Source organism: Falco biarmicus, chromosome 15 (assembly GCF_023638135.1).
Source record: "Falco biarmicus isolate bFalBia1 chromosome 15, bFalBia1.pri, whole genome shotgun sequence".
In the NCBI taxonomy this organism is placed as follows: Eukaryota; Metazoa; Chordata; class Aves; order Falconiformes; family Falconidae; genus Falco; species Falco biarmicus.
In genome coordinates this window covers 18,683,571-18,704,665 of record NC_079302.1, presented here as the reverse complement: position 1 = coordinate 18,704,665, position 21,095 = coordinate 18,683,571, and the positions used below count along the sequence as shown (strand labels likewise).

The window sequence follows — 21,095 nt, the reverse complement described above, 5'->3', positions numbered from 1 at the left end:
AAATAGAAATACTTTTTTTTATTAGATAAACAGTGATGCCGCTCATCTTTCACATGAATGAATGCTTGACACTAAATTTAATCAGGCTGACAAAGGATCATATGGGTTAGCTCTTTCTGCCCTTTTCATGAACAGCCCATCTCTCCTGCACTTACAGGGCCAAATATTGCCCTTTAACAAAACAGATCAACATGCAAAGTGCTTGTTTCTTTTTGCTGGGTCACCGGTATTATCCCACTTGTGACATTACTGCTTTGCACCAATTTCTGTCATGATACCAACACATTAAAGACCCGATTCACAAACTGCACTTTGCAACCCGAAGAGAAAATGAATTGTCATTATTTATGAGGAATGCGTGTGGATCATGAAGCATAAAACCTCTTGTCTGTCATGTACACAGACACACACACACACAGAGCACAAACTCTTTAAGCGGGAATTACATTTGTATGTTTTACTGCACAAGTCATACTGTCAATGCTTTTCAAATAATTGATTACGACCAACCTAGTGTCCTGATCACAATGAATGGCTTTCAAGAAGCCAGAAGCATGAAATCATAATTCAACTTATTTTGGACTCAAGGACGAATTTCAAGGCTTTTCTACATAGGCAAGAGGGTCCAATCTATAGCAGACATTTTAAATCTGGGGAATGCTCATCAGCATCTTTTACACTCTAGAAGGGTGAGAGGGAGGAAAAAAAGCATGCTTTAATTGTTAGAGGACTTGCTTGGTTACACATCCATTTTCCCCAGTTGCTTCAACTCTTTCTGTCTTATAATGAGGTCCAAATCAATTCAGGAGCACTTCTGTATTAGTCTCAGATTTCCAGATCTTAAACTCCATGTGTCCTGACTTCACTCTTCACTGTTCAAGAGCATCATGCTACTGCACTTCCTGGCTCTTCCATCACGAGCTGCACAGTGCACGCGTGTGCACACACACAAGCTATTTTAGGTACTCAAGCTCTGTCTGACTGAACTGGACTTACTGCACACACACCACTCAGTCACAAGGAACATAAGCAGCGTACCTGATGCCTATCAGACTCTATCAGTTTTCTTATTATGAGAAAGCTAAACTTTCCCTGCACTTTAACTTCCATTTGCAGAAGAGGGGAAAATACCTCCCTACCACAGAGATGTTTTGTGAGGATAAACTTATGAAATAATATGAGATGAGAAGATACTCTAAGGAGCCACAGCTGTACACCATATAACACAAATACTTCAGTAACTTAAGACATTTTTAAAACGATTCAGGGTAAGACTGACCAACAATATCTTTTTATTATTATTATTACAAGGGTTTAGGCTAGTATGCCACTAAAAACTCTGTCATATATATTCGCAAGCACCACAACTTGCAACAGTCAAGTGATTATGAGAAGTTTTCTAAAGTATCAGTTGCTGGAGTCAGGAAATTTCATACAAGTTTCAGCTCTTACCTGCAACAATACTGGAGCAAAGCTCATGGAACATAACTTGAAAATATGAATACTAATAAAGCAAAGAAACCCACAAGAACGGAATAGCTCTGTTCCCAAATACACAGAAATTCCCCATAACACATTCAAGCCAAACTGGTTAAAGAGGAACGCATCCAGGAATACAAGTTTTTACTGATGCAAGTAAAAGCCTTTTTAAGACTTCTGAAGTGAAATATAAGACTAGAAAATCAAAACATTGGCAATACTCATAATCTGCTTTTATCTCATTTTTGCCTAGGTATAAATGGTTTCCGTAAACACTTTCCATTGAACCAAGACTGATGTCCATATGACTATATCACAGGACTATTTTTCAGACACCAGCAACAGAAGTACGAGAAACGACAGACAGCACATACAAGAAAGCTTCCAAGCTTCACAATGCAGAAGTTTAACAGTTTCTGTTTTCAGGAACAGGAGAAATCTGTGCAAACTAATATTTGTCCCCGCAGTTTTCCTCTTGAAAGGTTCAGCTACCACCATCTTCATGAAGTTCAAAAGGAAACAAAACCATCAATATGGTACACTTTTAAATTTTGCATGCCAGGGCAAAAACCAGAGCACTGAACACCTATTAAAGGTAACTGCCTACTGACCTAGTCATCACAGTATAAAAAAAAAACCCAAAACAAAAGTTTATCTTCCCTATTACAAAGATGCAAGGAGCCACACAACTGATTCAACCCATCTTATTCTAAAGGATTGACAAGGGAATGGCTGGGAAGTGGGGAATGGAGCTGCCTTTTGATCTTACCTCCTATCAGGGCAGTTCCATTATATTCAGTAAAAACAAAACCTGAAATAACAAATTTAGTAAAAATTACCTTTTGGCTTCTACCTGGATAGAAGACAGAAGTGGATTTTTAAAATTTTGTAATAGCTGCAGTAAATCATTTTTTTTCTTCTACACTTCAGAAAAATGCCAGACTTACAAAAACCATTTCAAACTGATCAGAACTTAGGTATAGTTTCCAGTGTTTTTACATAATTGAAGTACTCTATGTCATTGGAACAACCTTCCACATTTTTTCTGTGTAAACGTCTTGCAATTGTTAGTTTTGACAAATCCTAATTTTCTTTAAAAGAGTCCATTAGAAATGTCTATCTAAACTCTGACTCTAAGTAAGCTTTCCAACTTAGAAAGATGCTCATTACCTTGTTGTTTACATGCACCGTTTACAGTGAAGGCCCCCAAAAATTTTCTCCTACATAGTTTCTTTAGATAAATTATTTGTTCTGTTCTCATTCTGCAATTAGGTACACACATACGCACCACAGTGCCCTGTTCAGTATTTTGCAGCCATCTGCAGTTGTTTGTCATCACACGATTTAGATACCAATGAAGTACTTTACTTTGAGCACAACACCATCATTACCTGTTGCAACAACATCGTTTCCATTAGAAGTAAATGTGGAAGAAAATCAGAAGAGAATACAGCCAAATACAAATTGTTTCCAGATCTACAAGCGGTAATTTAATTAACTTGCATAAGCATGTCCTTCTGTACACAATCTTCAGTTCGTCCTTTCCAAATACAGATGTGCATTTCAAGCAGCCTACCACTTTGAGACAACAGGCAGATTTTTTAAAAGCTTCCTGCCCAACTTGAGGGCACAATCAATATCCATCACATTGGGCTTCTAAAGTCCTTTAAATGCTTGTGAAAATCCTACCTATTTCCATTCAAAGTTTCAAAACTAAATAAATCTATTAAGTGAGTATTTGAACATGAATTTTACCAGTTAAACTGTTAGGTGTATGATTCTACAGAGCAGGAATAGCAATGTTTTCCAATCCCAAGGTTGCTTAAACTTACTGTTCACTTTCTGGAGAGTAAAACCTTACCTGATCTTTACCTCCACCTTTTCTCTTATAAGCATATACAATGTAACATTCCTGATCTTTCACTGGCAACATCCAGTGCCTGAAATTTTTTGCATTCAAAAGAGAGGACACACCATGCACCAGAAGTGGGGGGTTTTGCTTTAAGCAAAATCTTTTGCCATTATAGACTGGAGCCTCTCCTGTAAATTACAGGCACAAGTTTCAGTAATTTTATTATCTGCACAGAAATACACAAACCAGACCCTGAATTTAACAATATGGGATGTTTGATTTCAATAAAATTTAAAACCTTAGAACAGAATCAGCAACATATTTTAATCAGGTACCTTTTCAAGTATTCACTGCATGAAGTACCAGTTGCCTGGGGGTTATGAAATAATACTAAAAACTTTATAATCATTCATTGATTTAGTTTTGAGCATAGTATATCATTTGAATCCAATGGGAACATAAAGAGCTATTTGTGAGGTCAACCACAGTACAGACAGAGGCTGACATGATATCGATGGCAAGGTGGAAAGAAATTGCCAAATACAGCAGATCAATACCTCGTTTCACTGTTACACCCTTCTGGAGACATAAAATATATATCTTTACAGCTACGAAAATAATAATAATGGAAGTGGGAGATAAATGCTTCCCTCAAGGTAAACTATTTGATTAGCTGAGGGCAAAGGTGACAACAGCATTCACACTGAAGTAACTTTACAGTCTTAAATAAAAATGGTGGGATGAGCATCAGATAAAAGGGCAAAATGAAACTCAAGTTCTAGGAGATAAAGACGTAATTCTTTTAGAAAGTGGTGTAGCATGTGTACGAAGGCAAAACAGCTGTTAAGCTAAATAAGGTAGAGCAGTTTACTCCTATAGAAAGACTCAAGTAACTAAAAAAGAAGTGTTTTGAAATTACAGCACTATCATTTTCTATCCTGAAGACTTCAAATACACATTTTATGTCCCATACTTTAAATGCCAATAAATATTCATAAGCATGTTTTGCACTTCACTAGTGAACCTAATAAAATATGGTAATACACTATAGTGCTTGTTAGTCTCAACTGAAGGGAAGAGAATCATCTGGTATTTTGGATGCTCATGGTCATTAAAGGTTAATCAAATCATTTAAGAAATGGATGAATTATTAAAAGCACAAGAACCCAATCCTGCTTCAGCTGAAGCAATGGCACTGAGACCAGAAACAAGCTTTAGGTATTCACTATTTAGCCTGTCCAGTTTTCACTAACCTGGGTCAGATGAAACTGAATCCTACCTGTTGTAAAAGGGAGAAGTATAATCATTCATTAAATGTTTTCCAAATCTATAAATAAAAGTGAAAGTGGGCCCAGTACTGCACCTGCAGCAGGGTCATTTCACTATAGCTTCATTTCAGAAATGCCGATTCCCATCTGAAACTTCTAAGACTATAAGCTAAGCTCCAAACCAGAAGAAAACAGGGTCTGGGTGACCTACATCTGACACGACCTAGCTTTCTGAAATTGAATCACCTGCTAACCACTTGCAAAAAATCTCTCTTCAGAAAGAACTTCACTCAAAACAAAATATCTAATCCACATGAATTTTTATTTTCTACAGAGAATGGGAAGGTTTTCCACAACACACTTTCCACCAGTTTTTTGAGGTAAATTTAATTTTCCTGAATGCTATGTGATAGAAATATTTGTAAAAGAATCTAAACAACTAACATCAATGTTTTTAGACACTGTCCTACACTAGATTGTATATGATAGTTTTCTTTGTCTCAGTGTTGCTGTTTGAGAACATACATTTAGTAACAGCCTAGTTGCAAGTACACAATGACAACAGAAAACTAAAGTTCATCTTACATTTGACAGCATAGCTTTCAGCTGAATAAGTCAACTCCTCCAAATCAACACATCATCGCACAGGATGCTTTACTGTATGCACTTCTAGTATGTTGTGTTGAAAATTACAGTAAAGAGACTGTTCAACAGGGAAACTGGAATTAAGCAAGCAAAATATGCTCTGTTCACAGTATTTATTAGAACAGGAGAGAAAAAAATTAGTGTTCTGAGGCAGTCAAGGAATCAAAACCTCTGCAAAAGTATTGATACTCCCATAACTTTTAAGAAATGTGACAACTTTCTAAATGATACAAGTTGAACGAGTTAAATTATGACAAAGAAAGCAAGCAGAGGGGTAGTTAGGCAAAATAAACATATGGTTCACTTTGCCCAAGCAAAAATGTAATTTACAACAACAACAATAATCCAAAAATGCACGGAACACCACCAGATCCTTTAAAATAATCAACCAGTTCTGCATCTTGTCTCACTTCTAGGATACTTCTTGCCCTGCATAAGCTGGCAAGATACCAATGGCTGTCATGTGGCAGGAGCCCATATTAATATGTCTAATGAAAGGTCAGGGTTAATGGAACCATTTCATGCAGCCATGTCCTACGAGGTATCGTGTACCTGTAACAGCTATTATACTTGTGGCACGCAACCGAGCCAAAATTCTAGTTGGCTAGAGGCTATACAAGTAAAAGACATGAGCTTACAATCTTAACATACAAGACTATGAAAAAACAGATGAGGCAGGGATGGAGGGAGAAAAAAAAAAAAGGATAAAAAAAGAAAAAGACAAAGGAGAAGCCTTCCCAAGAGTGCATATGTGTATCCAGATACGGAATACGCACAGCTCCCACACCACTCACTGTCTCATGTAGTGGATCACTAAGATCAAAGTAAGCTGCAGACCTTTAGATCCTCAGCATTTGACTTCTCTTACATTACTCTCATACACAACAGCCTTACAGGTCACAGTCAAGAAAACAGGAATTAGTGTTTTCAGCATCCATGCTCCTCGCATCTTTTGCTCTAAGATCTTAGAAGATTCTACAATGTGAAGCATAGATCTGTTCTTATTTACAGCAAAACCAAGAGACTGAATGTAAAACAACATGTTTAATAAATCTGCAGAGCCTAAAGTACCAATATAATTCAGAGCAGCAAGATAGACACGCACTTCTTAATTAAGTGGGTGATGTTCTAGTTAAAACAGAAAGACAACCCTGGGCCATAGCTAAGATTAAGCGCATGCTCTTGCAAAGGAAGCTCCTACTGTTATCAATACAAAGGCTTTAAATCACAAAAAATAAACCATCTAATAGTCTGTATTCAATAGTAAGTAGAAAGTCAGGACACAGACTGATTTGGATTAACACATTTTCAGTTATAACAAGTAATTTTACAGAGGATTAGTATCTTGATGGTCTGATCAATACCAGGCACTGCTGCTATTACAGATGAAGAGAAAATTACCCCTCCAGTAATAAAGTGTGTATGTCTTGGTTCTCCTTCATTTGCTGAGTCCATTACTGTAATGGTTCCAGCATTAGCAGCTGAGGCAATTTAAGCAGCAGGAATGTGACGAATTTAAAAGCAAGGAACATTTGCCACTCATTCTTTCTTGTAGTTTATTCTGCATATGCAAGGCTCCTACGTGAACATTTCCAATATACAAATCATGTGTTACGTGACTATCAACACTATTTCTTAATTATTGTCTCATTAATAATGGGAAGGGCCAATAATGCGATTACCACAAAAATTGCTACTGGCATATTGGCTGCTGATTCTGCTAAAACTCGCACACCATTTACCTAAGCAGAAATATGACATGACCAGAAGCTTACTTAACTGCATCTAAGCTGTTCCATTAACTTTAATTTTCCTAAATACAACTCCTAAAAGAATGTATTTCATCTGTCAATTAGAAAATTTTGCATGGTTTTTTTACCTTAAGACACAAAACAAAAACAGGAAACAAGAAAAGAACATAATATTTAAACAAACTATGATATGACGTTAAAGATCATTATATTCCATTGCATGGTATGCGTGACATTTTTCAGCATTAATCCTAAAATCATTCCCCTGCTCTTAAGTGCTCTGAGAATATTTTCTTCTTTTTTTTCCCTGAGTATTAATATGTTGAAGCAATCTATTTAATCTCATAAATATATATTATTTTCCAGCCAGAAAAAATGAGGATGATGCAGAAAATAAGACTTTCATTAAAATCTCAGCTAAAATACTGTATATTCCCTTTTCCTCCTTGTAAATAAAATACATGCAAAGCTTTGTGTGATTTAAAGCTTTGTATTTCCTTGCCACTTTGTCTAACACGTCTCACAAATGTGAAATTGTGCATGAATATCTTTGTAAAAGCCCTTGTGAATATTCAGATATGTGCATATTGATGCATTTATTATTTGTATAGCGGTAACTTTATTGGATTGGGGTCCCAGCTGTGCTGGGAGCTGTACAAACATAACAGTAATGTCTGTGGAATACATTCTCTGTAGTCAGTTCTGGTTTCACAGTAATGTGAATTAGCATAAACAGCTACATAAGGTAATTGTGAACTGGGCTTAGCGGTCTATTCCAAAGACCTGTCAATGTAATCCTTTTAAAGTAAAAGAAAATAATACTCCAGACTAGGGAGCATCTTATCTTTCACACGGTAATGACCCAAGGTCTTAATATGCAAAGGCTGGCAAGAGAAGGCATATAAAGGTAGTTACTAAAACTTGACATCTGTCACACTGAAACTTACCAAAAAAACCCAAACACAAACTAAGCAGGTCTTGAGCACAGTCACACTGAAGTTTAGCTTATGTAACTAACCTGTGAACATTAATCAAGATAATAAACATTCTAAAAGCAAACAGCTTTCTTCTCAAGTTTATAAGGAGAAAAGAGTCTGAATAGACTACAAAATAAGAGGCTTGTGTTTTGTTTTACTTTACCTGGTACCTTTTCTTCACCTGGCAAATAGTTTACTGCAAGCTAACCAAAACTCTGACCAGCAGTGGAAAGAGAAAAGAATCAAAATAACTATAAATTATACTAAATAAAACTGAATTCTAAGTTAAAACAAACAAAACACAGGTCCACTGGACGGTTTCATTAAAATGCCTTTCCAGCTAATGAGCAACATTCCTATAACAGCTTTGGTTTTATGCACAGAAGTAATATTTGCTATGGCGAAGACCCGAGAAGGTGATGGCATGCAACATCTCTAAAGATGTGTTTAGAAACTTCAGGATAATTGCGCCTTGCTGTCCACTTAAGACTCAGAGAAATATCCCACGGGACACTAGCATCCCCAACACGGTGTTTAAGACAGTGAATAATTAACTTCTGACTATCGTTTCCCAACATTTTTCAGGCCCTTTTCCCAGGAACAAACTTGCGTCCTCCTCCTCTTGGGCTTAGAATACCAAACACTAGCATAAACAATTTCATTTCTGCTACACACTCAATCTTACTCAATCCAGTTGAGTGATCTGCAAAGTGGAAATTACTATATGACAGCACTGCACTCTAAAGAATGTCTACCACATGTACTTGGAACAGAAATATTCTTCTATAACAGCATAAATCAAAACTTGCTATACACATGAAAATTTGAGAGAGAACATATAAGAAACATACTGCATAATTACAAAGCAAAAGCCAATCACCGGGCTTCTGATAGATAGCATTTAACTGTACACAGTTGTAGCAAAACAAGGACTTTTATTCAGGATTCAATTCTCCAGAACAGAGACATTGCCAGGAGATACATAATCCAAACCAGCTTCTCTATCCAACCACTTCCCTCTCATTAGTAGGCCTCATAAATCTTACTCTCCAGAAGAGGTCGGGTTAACCCCACTGATATTTGGTTTGCTGTGAAATATTTTGATCAGGACCTAAATGGAAGTTTTGGCAGAACTACTACAGTGACTATACACTTCCCTTGGCCAACAGCATTTCTCAGGTGAGCAACACAAACGAACAACAGTTAAACCTAGGGAGTGAAGGGTGAATTGGCATAGTGCCAGGAGCAGAAAGATTACATTTCTAATTAAGTTGTATCAAATAATACGAGTATGAGTATGCTCTTGTGAAAAGAACAAATACATTTCTTCTTGTATATTCTGTCCACTTCTTATTGCTGCCTTCTCCTTTGGCACCTACTCTTAAGACATTCTACAGGCTCCTTTTGCTTCACTTCCAATATACTCAAAGCTTCTGTCAAGTAGCACCCAACTTACAACTTCCCTCCAAGGTATATGATAAGTATTCACACCTTTAAATTCTTTTTAAGGATTGCTTAAGTTTCATCCTTTCCTGTGGACTCGCAACATCTAAACCTGTCTAAGGCAATACTTTTTCTCTCTAGCTTCCTTGAGTTTTTCCTAAACATTGCTCCTCTGATACCTCTTCAGTGCTTTGTCCTCCCACAACATTTGCCAGTGTAGCTTACAGTTCCACCCTCTTACCCCCTCACACACATCCAGAATGATTACCTTGTCAATGGCAATTATCCTCTTAACGCAAATGATTCCCAAACACATTTGAGATACATTGCAAAGACAAAAGCCCTTGGATGGATAGCATAAATATATAGGCTAAAAGACTTCCGGGTTCCTTTTTCTATTCTGCAATGTAATTACGTTGGATTGGATGGGATAGCTTACACCTGCATGTGTTTCACTTACAGAGAAAGAGCTGAGCACAAACAAAACATTGAAGTTACTGTCCTTCAGCAACGAGGGAGAGCAGAAAGATTAATTACAAAATGATCAGGTTGTCCTCCAAGAATTAAGACACTTACTACTGTGAATAAGTTATTTTTCTGTTAAAATATTTAGTTAAGAACTTAGGTCAGACCTTTTCCCTTCCCCTATAGTGAAATAATTTCTAATGTAAACCAGTAAATTAATAGCAATACCAAACCCAGTAAGTTCTGTATGCAAAGACAGGTGAACCAGATTACCATTTTAGAAAGTTTTTGCTAAATTTATAATGGAATTAGCCATCACTAAAATCAGCGCTGTGCTTTCAAACAAGCAACTTGCTGCTTTTCTGTACTATTTTGCAAATATAATCAGCAGGGGTACAACAACCATCAGGACTCGCAGTCAAATATTGTACAATGCAGTAAAAAAAAAGCCCTCCAAGGGCACCTGAAACAGCAAAACGTTCAGCAACACTGTGCTTACACAAACTTTGTTAACTTTAAGAGTTACTTTTAAAGAGTGTAACTACATCCTGAGCGTTGGCATGCAACAGCATGGCACCTACACACATTGTGGAGCAAAACCATCATAAACCTTGGGTGCTGTAAAAGTTTGTTTAGCCTAGGCTTGGTGTAAAGTAAAAGTGCTTGTAAAGTTGAAAATAAAATGACAGTTACGTGAATTCACCGAGGATGTTTTGCGAAAACAAACATATATTTACTTGCCTAATTTTTTTAATGTACCACCACAGAACTCCCTTTTGAATGGAGTATGGAGATATCTTGCCCAGAAGGTAAAAATATTTATTACTAGTTACTGTAAAAGCTGTTACGAGGTTCTCCTCCGTAGAGGGAAAGGGGAAGCGGCGATGTCCGAGCTAAGCAGCGCGGCGCTGCCCAGCCAGCCCGCCCCGAGCAGCCCCCGCCCGCCCGCCGCCCCTCCTCCCGGCCCCGCGGCGACTCGGCACCCAGGGCAGCTTGCCCAAAGTGGCTAAAGCGGCCAGGGCAGGGTCGCCAGCGCGGAGCGGGTCCGCCAGGGCCGGGGCCTGGCGCGGTGCTGCCGGCGGCCCGGCGGAGCCGCGGCAGAGAGGGGCGGCCGCCGGCTGCTGTGCTGCCAGGCGGGGCAGGAGCCCCGGCTGTGCCCCTGCGGCTGGTTGCTCGGTGCTTGGCTACTTCCCCTTCACAATAAACTTCGCGGCGGGCTCGGAGCCACGTCACACGGGGCTCCGGCTCCAGGAGCGCGGGCGGGCGCGCTCTGCCCCTCGCAGCCCCACAAGCCGCGCCGCAGCCGCGGGAACAGCGCGCTCGCCGCGGGCGGGAGCCCGCCTCAGGGCGGAGGGGCAGCAAAGAGAAGGTACCTTCCATTCTTTCTCCCGCTCCCCTGCTCTCCTTTTCATGGTGCCGCCGACCAGCCCGCCCGCCCGCAGCAGAAACCGTCCTCCCGCCGGCACTCGCCCGCCGCGCCGGCTCCAGGGCGCCTACAGCTCCCGGCAGGCACCGCGGCCGGCGGCGGGGGCAGGCGGCGGAGCGGGGCTGTAGTCCCGCGCGGAGCGGGGCGGCGCTGCTGGGCCCGGCCGCGAACTGCAACTCCCGGCGGGCAGCGCGGCCCCGCCGCCCCGGAAGTGGAAGGGCCCGGTTAGCAACGGCAGCAGTTGCTAATGGAACGTTGAGAGGGCTAGCAGTGAGCTGTGAGTATGGGGGAAGCTCGTCCTCCTCTGGGGCACGGCGGGGGGAGGACAGCGATGCCCAGGGGGGTGCGGTGTAGTGTCCCCAGCCCGGGGGGCCGCTGAGGAGCGGGGCCGGTGGCGGGCGGCGCTCGGCCGCGCTCCTGAAGCGGGCGCTCCGGACCAGTGAGGCGCCCTCGCTCGCAGCTTGGTGCCCGTGGGGGAAGGCAGGGTGCCTCACCGTGGTGTTAAGAGCAGCCCCGTAGTCCCCCTCAGCTGTGGCCCCTGTTGTGAGTGTAACGAGGCCGCTGGGCCCGAGCGGGAGCTGTGTCCCTGTGTCCCTGTGTCCCTGTGTCCCTGTGTCCCTGTGTCCCTGTGTCCCTGTGCCCGAGGGCGGGAAGGGACGGGGAGCGTTGCCGTTCCTCCGTGAGGCGGGCGCTGCCTCCCTCCCAGCCCCCCCCCCCCCCCACCCCACCCCCCCGGTACGTTAGTGTCGGGTGCGACGGAGCTGAAGAAAAAAATAGAAAAACTGTGGAAAAAATACGTTGAAGGCTAGACACGGCTGTTTTGATGTTTCTGCGTTGCTGTAGGGCTTACAGGTCTTACAGCAGTGTGTTGTGATCTACTTTCATAGTATCTTCCCATCTTCTTTTTTTTTTTTTTTTTGTCCTTCCTTGATGCCTCCTAAAACTCACAACACCGCAACAGATGATATTTAAAAGATCATATGTGTGTGTATACTCCTACGAAGTAATAAATGAGATTATTTTAGATAACAAGCCCAATAGAATGCAAACGTTTATCTCTATGGAATCAATGGGGAAAGAATATAGGCTGGAAATACTTTTTGATAGGCTGAGATAGGTGGGTGGTCTGTCTCTCCTTTTTTTTTCTTTTTTTTTTCTTCTTCCTCTCTACCAAAGAAGTGGGGTCGGGTTTTGCAAGAAAATCATCATCTTGGCCATGGCTAAGACTCACGAAATTCTAGAAACTGTCCCTTCTAGCCCTACTGGCTGAGAACTTTTGCAAATTTAAGTAATTCTTCAGTTTTGCTACATTTGAATGATGTTGGGAGAACAGTACGCTTCTGTGAGTTATGTAAGAAGTTGGACCTAAGCATGAGCTCTGATACTGAAGTATTCATGCTCATTACTGTCCGATCTCGCATGAAACTGCAAACTTGTGTGCAGCGGGTTTTTTAGTAATTTGTCAGATACAGGTGGTGATAGCACCAGTTTTGTAACTAGTGCAGTGTGTAAAAAAGTTAGTGCTTTTTTAACTTCAGTAACTATATCTAAAGTTCTTGCTTATACCAAACTTGAAATTCTTATAAGTTAATCCCAGCGATATGGAAATTTTTCCCTTCTTTGTATGTGAAATTATTTTTTCTTATTTTTTAGGAACGAGAACTACTGAAGTGACTGTAGGGTAACTCTCGGAAATAAAAACTCTATTAAGTTGTTGAGATTCAGCATGGAATGTGGATCTGTCCAGATGCAAAATGATCTCTCTTTTGCCATATTATGCTTTATTTTAGGAAGTGCAGGGCTCTTAGGTGCTATCACTTTTGTGGCAGTGTTGCTGTACAATTTTGTCAGATTTAATTGCTTTAGAAATGCCTTCCAAAGAAATAATAGGGAACTCTGGAGAAATCTCATATGCTTTTAGGAATAAGGCTGGAACTGTTGTCTGCAAAGGAAAGTAATTTTGGTTTAGTGCTTGTGATAGACACAGAGGTAACATTCAAAAAGTGACTGTAACATATGTAACACATGATTTGCTGTTTGAAGTGTCTTCTCTGAGAAGTATAAATGGTGGTTGTTAGTGATTCTTGAAGACAAAGGTGGCTCTTACGTTACTAATGAGGCAAATAAATTGCCAGGCCAAATTCTAAATCTGTAATTATATTTTGCCTCTCTGAAACCAGGAGGCAAGTTTATACTGTTTCCATCTAAAACCACACTTTTTTATAAAACCAGTTAATTTGGTTTTTAATTTTCATGTGGCCCAGGACAGAAAAGAAAACAGAATACTTAATTTCTGTGACTCTGTAATGAAAATGAAACAATTAATTCTTCCTTTTACTTTTGAAAACTTCACCTAAGTTTTCAGAACTTCAGATTTAGGACAGCTTTGTCACTGGTCTTCAAGTCATGTTGCCACTAAAAACTGGCTTTCATGTACAGCCCTCCTATGTTTGTTTGCTTACAACTTAAATACTTATGTTACTTTTGCTACATTTTGCTAAATATTTTTGCTACAGCCAGTAATGGATTACTACTAAGTGGGGGATTGTTTATTTATTTGAGGGATAAACATGTGTTGTTTCGTCTTTGTGTTTTAGATCAATGGATTTCTTTCACACTGAAAAAAACAGGTAGATACCCATAGTAAAGTTTCTTTGGCAGGTGGCAAATAGTGAAAACCAATGATGTTTGCCTGTGCCCATTATTGTGCAGGAGTTTTGGAAGCTTGATTTTGGTAGATCACAGACAAAAATGATAAAATATTTGTTTAGCTCTTGATCTCTCTGAAATTTGCCAAATAACTCTTGTCTTTTTTGAGATGGGAAGACTAAGACAGCCACATTTTCTAGAAAGACATATGATGGTAGCATGTTCTTGCTGCCATCAGGACCAAATTTGGATTGATCATCTAGAGATAAAGGTTTCTGTTTCACTTTTAATCTCAGTTGCTGTAGTGATATTGATACAGTGACATATAATAATGACCACAATAACTAACCTAGACCTGAGTGAAGTCAATGACTACAGATAGTGCTAATTTAACAAATTACAAAAAAGTTCTGAGGGATTTGTTTGAGTAACACAAAAAGAGCTGAGAATGCTGAGGATCTGGATTCCAGCAGACATGTATCTGTCATTAGAATTGTGCCATTGGTTACAATGGCTGCATGCCATGGACCTCAACATTGCAAAGTATTATTCCCCGTTTCTGTGACTGACAGCACTGAAACTGCAACCTGATTGCTAATCTACAAGTGTAGATCAGTTCAGGCATTTCAACAGCCATGACAAGGAAACATTTGTTCCACATGAAAGAAAAATGTGTTCAGGTTTCTATAAACAATGAAAGCTGGAAATAATACTTTATCCTGAATTTTAGTGATGAAAAAACAAAAGATTGCAAGCAAGATTGACTTGTTGGAAACTAAACTTCCATTAATCCTTTTCATTCCTTTTGGACAAAGCCATAATGAGACTTATGATAGAAAACTTCACTGGTAGAAGAAAGGCATATCTTTAGCAGCAGTTTTGGTTATGACAGGATTGACAGATGCTTCATAGATGATCTGTGGATTATACTGTGTCGCTTCAGTCCTCTGATGCAAGTCTTTAGTAACATCATTGTTAATTTCCCTATGCTTTCCTAGATGTCTTTTGATGCACTAAGGATTTATATCACCTGAAGAGTGTAACAATAGGGGGAAGACTGTCCAAAGGACTTTATGTCTCTCTTTTCATGTTTTTTCAGCTTCACTTGACTCTATGGCCAATATCTAATTTTCTGCACTGGAAGAGAAGAAAGAAACAGTAGTTCTTAACAAGTATCTTCATATATTACACTGAAACAAATGTACTTTCTCACATTAATACTTTCCTAATCTCACTTTGTCATGTAGCTAAGCTTTCTGTTGCCTCAAGAAAGAAATGTGTTCAGATTTATGAGAATCATTCATAGGAGAGTCTCTATCTTAGAAAGTAATTTCTCTTATGACAATGATTGAAAGAAGACTAAGAGAATGGTAGGCAACACTGAAATGACTTCATAACCCCTAGCACCTCTGTTTCAAAGAGTCCCATTCAAAATGTGGAAGATGGCATTACTCATCTACCAGTTGATGCCTTAAGCTCTGGCCTGTCTTAAATTGAACAAACAATTAAAAAAAACCAAAAAACCCACACAGGTCCACCTCCCACGTGCACTTAGAAATATGGCCTTAGCCCAAAGATTGCTGAAGACAACAGAACTAGAACTTAAAAACTAATTCTGCATACGTTAAGCACAATTGAAGCTATTGCATAACAAAGAAGATGTATTTCACGCAGAGTAAAACTGGCATAACATTAAACTTGAAAGTTTAGATCGTCATGTGAGTGATACAGTCGAGAAACGAGCATTTACAGTAACGTACGAACCTGTAATTTTAGTGAATCTGTCATTTGTCCTTCATTTTATGTAATGTACCGTAGTTCATTCTAGTCTCGCAATTTAAGTTACATATGGAGAAGAATTTAATTTGAATTTTGTTATCCATAGATAAGCCATGGCTGTTCCAGCTGATGAAACTGTGGGGGACCTGCCTGTGAGAGATGTAGGTCTAACTGTGGCTGGAATTGGAAGATTACAAGGTTTGTACCAGCTGCTCTTTATTATAGTTACAGACTTTGATCGGTGGCTTCTTTAGTTTCTTTCTAAAAATGTTTCTGACATTCCTCCTCACAAAATTTAGTTTAAATACCATTCAGAACCTGGGTTAAATTCTGGAAGAGACTATGACCCATTCTATGTTCATGTGACTTGTTATAAGAGGGAAGTTGCTGTGAGGTGCTTAAAAATGGAAATCTCGTTGAGCTGTAACATTCAACCTTCCAGAAGAAAAGAGGACTTTTTTTGCTAGATTGAGGACAAGGCCAGACCCATTTAACAAAATGAGAGCCAAGAGTACTCTGCAATTCTGAAATGTTACTCAGCTGCTATTAGAATGGACCTACTGGGCTTACTCATGTATCTGAATAAATTTAGAGAATTATGAGTTAATCTTGTCAAGTTTCAAGTTGAGTATGTTAACTTTGAAACAGACTAGAAAGCTTCTCTGTGATAACTGTGGTCTTAATTTAAGTAGTATATTTGACAGTACGTTGCTCCTTGTTAAACTGTTTCCTTTGTATTGTCTAGGAGGTAGCCAGTTTGCTGTATCATTTGAATTGCTTTTTTTATCCATAAGAGGGAAGAAAAAGGAAGTGATTTATATGCTGAAAAATCTGAAAAAATTAATCAACAGACTCATACAAGTGTAAAATATCAAATTACTAGAAAACTTTATGGGTTTTTTGTATTTCAAAATGACTTAGACTTTGAATTAAATGTTTTTGAATGTATTGAAGGTAATTTAAAGTTGTCTTGGTTTGGGTAGAATCATCAACTACACAGAATGTAAAAGCTCGACAAGCTGTATCACGAATCAGTCGAGAGGAACTGGAAGACAGATTTTTTCGTTTACGTGATGAGAGCATCTTGCTCAAACAGCATGCAAATAAGCAAGAGGAGAAAATTAAAAGGTATGCGTTTTTATTTTAGCTCACAATACATTTTGCCCTTTGAAGCATTGTCAACGAATTAAAAATCATGCTGATTTCTCTCAGAGCACTTTTTAAACCATTAGCAAACATCACTCATTAGAATTCATTTTTATATTGATTTCTGGTTGTCTCTGTGGTATGTGGGCTATTTTTTGCAGTGGAGAGTATTAGATCTCCATGCAGGGAGGTACAGCGTTCATAGATATGCTGTCTGAGTACAAATATAACAGGTATTCTGAGAACTGAAGAGGCTATAGAAGCCTAATTTTTCATCAGGAATTTCATCCTAGAATCAAAATATATGGAGAGTTTCTGCCCCTTTTTTTGTCTTTCTCTGTCTTCCAAGAAAGTAAATAGCATCTAGCCTTTTATAGTTTAGTTAACCGTAAAATATCTTTATAATTACAATCAGTTCCCCATTATTCAGGGTGATAGATAACTTAATTGAAGAAGTCCCAAGTAGCATGGGAAGCACAGTATACCCAGTGTACCCAAACATAAGCAAGCGACTCTAAGCTTATTATTAAACTTAATGCCATGCTGGCACCCCAGTCCGGACTCAGCAGAACTGTTTGTAGTATTACTATATGCCAGGAGGGCTAATTAATCCAAAAGCACAGTGACTCCACGTTCACATTTTGCTATACTCAAGCTAATAAAGTCTTACTGCATCTAAGCTAGCTTCTGGTCAGAAGCTAAACAATTCATGAAAGGGCATCTGAAGATACTGCCTCGGTAGACCATTTCATGCTTATCTAAAGTCCAAAACTCTTTCCTTTTGACTCGTTATTGAGTGAATCAGGATCAAATTGACCGGCATAATTTCCATCTTTTCTGTTCAGGCTACTGTCAAATACAAAATGGTGGAACAAATGAATTGTTTGCTTATTCCAAATGTAATTTCCTGTTTTTTTGTTAGATGACTTATCAAACACATTCATCATCCACTTAGGTAAAACTACCCAGAAGTACAAATAGGAATTCTTGAATTAATATTCTGAGGCACAGAAAATATAAAATACAGTGTTTGTTTAGCTTGCCAGAGAAAAATCTTAACTACTGAAGCTAAATTTCTTTCCCAGCATCCCTCATGCCAAAACCCTTGTAACTAAAAGTTTGGAATGAATTTGCAGTAGAAGTACATTGAAAAGAACCCAAATAAACAAAAAACCTGCTTACAGACAAGTAACATTTTGTGACATCCTAAAGTTATTACAGATTTTTTTGGGTTTTTTTTTTTTTGTTCTTTTAAGTAGAAGCTTCTGTCCACAAGTATACAAAAATAAAACAAGTCCCTTTAAACAAATGAAGTGTGTCCTTATTTTCAGTTTTCTTTCTGGGCTTGCAAAAATAGATTCCCTGTAAACTACATACAGGTCTTGAAGATGTGCGACCAATTTTGTCAAGTCTTGAACTTGTCTCTCTCATCAAAGCCACCTTTTCTTTCTTTATATGCCAAGTTTTTTCCATTCACTGCTGGGTATGTTTTCTGTTCTCGTATATTACATCACCCCCATATGCCCTTTCTGCCTTTTGTTCTAGCTTACCAATGTTTATCAAAACTAAAGGAAATCAAAGGTACAACTCTTGAGATGCCAAAAGCAAAATTTGTATCCTTTTAAAGATAGATGAAAACCATACTCTCTGTATCTAATTATATTCTTTGGCTTACCGTTCCTTCTCTGAAGCACATGCGTAATATTTACCAAGTATAAAATTGAGTATGGTAATGAGAACTATTAAGTCTCTTTTTCCGGACTACCTTCTTAAATATCTCTACCTATATATTTTAGCCACTTTAGAATGGAAATATATATTTAAATCCTAAAATACTAGAAATGATATATCATTGAAATGTTGCATATTATTAGCATTCTTTCAATAGTTGAATGTTTTGTGGAATTGTAGCTTTTAGAGTTTGCCCCACTGCATCCCGAATCTGTAACTTTACTTAACAGCATGCAGAGGTTCCTATATAAGGTCATGCGTTAAAAATTACATTTAAGCAGCATATGGAGTAAATATGTGTCCTCCCTTTACTAACCTTAAATGATAAGCCCTAGGAAACTGTTATTTGTCAGTGCTATAAAGCAGATTGCTGCACAGTGGTTTCAATTATCTTCAAAGAGTTCTTCACAGGCAGTAATAGTTATATCAAAACCTGAAATTTATTATTCAGGTTCTATGCTGAAGTCTTCACAGTGATTATGTTCCTTTCAACAGAATGCTTTTTATGCTGACTTCTCACATTCTTTTTCATCTTTTTTTATTATTTTCCCCAGAATGGCCACCAAGTTAATGCGGCTTGCTAATGATAAAAAAAGTCCTGAACAGGTTGGTGGCGGCCCCAAGCGGCTGGGTCAGGTTGTGGAGCTGGAAGAAATGATTGAACATTTGCAAGAGAGAGTTCGTGAGCTTGAGAAACAAAACGAGAGCCTCCGCAGCAAACTCATTTCAACTAAACAGCAGCTCCAGATTCAAGGCCACAGGCCTAATCCGTACAGCTATGTTCAATCTCGTATTAACACGGGTCTCAAAAAAGCGAATGAGGCTGCTGGCCTGCCAGAGCTCACAAACAAAGGTATAATTCACATTTGTTAAATACAGCAGTTTATATAGGTACCACTAATTGTTGCTTCACAGTGACAAGTACACGCTCGTTTCTGTTCATCAGTGGGCAATAGTACCTGTAGGTGTAGGCAGAAAGGCTGTTCTTCCCCCTTTTTCTTGAATTTATTTATAATAGCAGTCATGATAACTTGTTTGCCTTTAAAGTCCTTGTTTTGAGAATCTGCAGTGGTAGATATAAAACAAAAGCACAGATTTGAAAATAAAGGTAGTTATCAAACAAGTTTTCCAATAGTTAAAAATCATGGGATTTTCCTGGTATAACTTCTCTACGTGTTAAAGGCTTATAAAAGTAGTATATGAAAAAGTTTGCATTATCATGTTATAACAAAGTTTTACATCTGTAGTGTGTTTGCACATGTTTTTCCTTTTTTAATTTAAAGGTTTTTTTCTAGTCTCTTGGTACATGTGTGCACAACACTGCAGACTTGAAAAATCTGTTACATGTGTGGACTTTCGAAAGTAAATACCACAATGCAGCCATCTTTAATGATGTTCTTTGCTGTCAAGACTCACAGCTTAAGGCAGCCTCACTCCCAGTCCTTTATTTACGGTACCTACATTTGGAAATTGCGTTTTAAAATCTTTCTATTTTCATATGAACATTTGTAGAACTAGCTGTACTCAGTTAACTTATACACTGTGCAGATAACGTGTGGGGTGTTTGTAAAAAAAAACCAGCTGTGGCCTTGATTCAAAACTGAGTCAGCAGAATTGTCTCTTCAAATTCTACAAGCTATGGATCAGGCTGATGGCCAGTTATATTGTGGTTTTTCGCTATCTCACCCTCCCACTAGTCTTTATTTTGGTTACATTGATTATTCAGGTATATGAAAACAGAAACAATTCTCATGCTTTTAGACAGGCAATAAAAAGTAATTGGCTCTACCAAGTTGCTTCTTTGAGTATAGTGCAAGTTTTGATGTTTTAAAACATGTATATTTTAACACTTTACATAATGACTTAAGCAGGTTTATTCCCCAAATCAATTTTTTATTTGTTTTACCAATGCACAAATAGGGTAGAAATATAATAAATTTATTCAGACCCGGTGCTAGAAGAGAGAAAAGGGCAACTTGGTTCAAGGATTAAAGATCGTATGTTGACATGGCATGCTGTGAGGACTTATCTTGGCATGAGAACAAATCCAGATCAGAGATGTCCTGTGCAGAGCTAGGACTGGGGCCATGTTGATTGAAGCGGTGGTTCATAAACTGAAGACAACATGAGGAAGAAAAAAACCCCACCAACTGTCCACAGAATATCCAGTTCAGATAAGAATGTTCATAAGTTCTAGTGGGCCTATCTCAGTTCTAAGACCATGTCCTAACTAGGAGGGATTCTGATAATTTGAATGTTATGAATATGTAGTTTCCTGAAGACACTTTTCTAAGGTGAAGGCTATTATTAAAAGTCTAGTAGTCAGTACTCGGAACCTGAGCTCGGTAGTGTTGTCTTCCAGAATGTCAGAGAACATTTTCTATAGTATTCGTTAGCATAGGGTGTTTTGTGTTTTTTTCTTGCGTGTTTCCTCATCCTACCCTTTTGATTAATGATGATAAACCTAGCAGTCTGGTGTCAGGT

General features: G+C 38.7%; 2 protein-coding genes across 8 annotated transcripts in view; one reads left to right on the top strand and one right to left on the bottom strand.

The window, feature by feature from the left end:
• The window catches only part of FTO (FTO alpha-ketoglutarate dependent dioxygenase), a 260,521-nt gene extending 249,073 nt beyond the window's left edge, over positions 1-11,448 (bottom strand). The window contains exon 1 of the mRNA XM_056360492.1: positions 11,254-11,448. Within this exon, the coding sequence (XP_056216467.1) occupies positions 11,254-11,292 (39 nt within the window). The 5' untranslated portion in view covers positions 11,293-11,448. The remainder of the gene's footprint in view (positions 1-11,253) is intronic.
• The window catches only part of RPGRIP1L (RPGRIP1 like), a 75,270-nt gene continuing 65,290 nt past the window's right edge, over positions 11,116-21,095 (top strand). For 3 of the 7 annotated variants that reach the window (XM_056360484.1, XM_056360488.1, XM_056360489.1), the window contains exons 1-4: positions 11,464-11,583; positions 15,841-15,932; positions 16,718-16,862; positions 19,166-19,464. In XM_056360484.1, the coding sequence (XP_056216459.1) occupies positions 15,848-15,932; positions 16,718-16,862; positions 19,166-19,464 (529 nt within the window). In that variant the 5' untranslated portion in view covers positions 11,464-11,583; positions 15,841-15,847. Of the gene's footprint in view, positions 11,250-11,463; positions 11,584-15,840; positions 15,933-16,717; positions 16,863-19,165; positions 19,465-21,095 lie in introns of those variants that run through there. The other 4 variants (XM_056360486.1, XM_056360490.1, XM_056360491.1 and 1 more) reach the window with 4 other exon arrangements.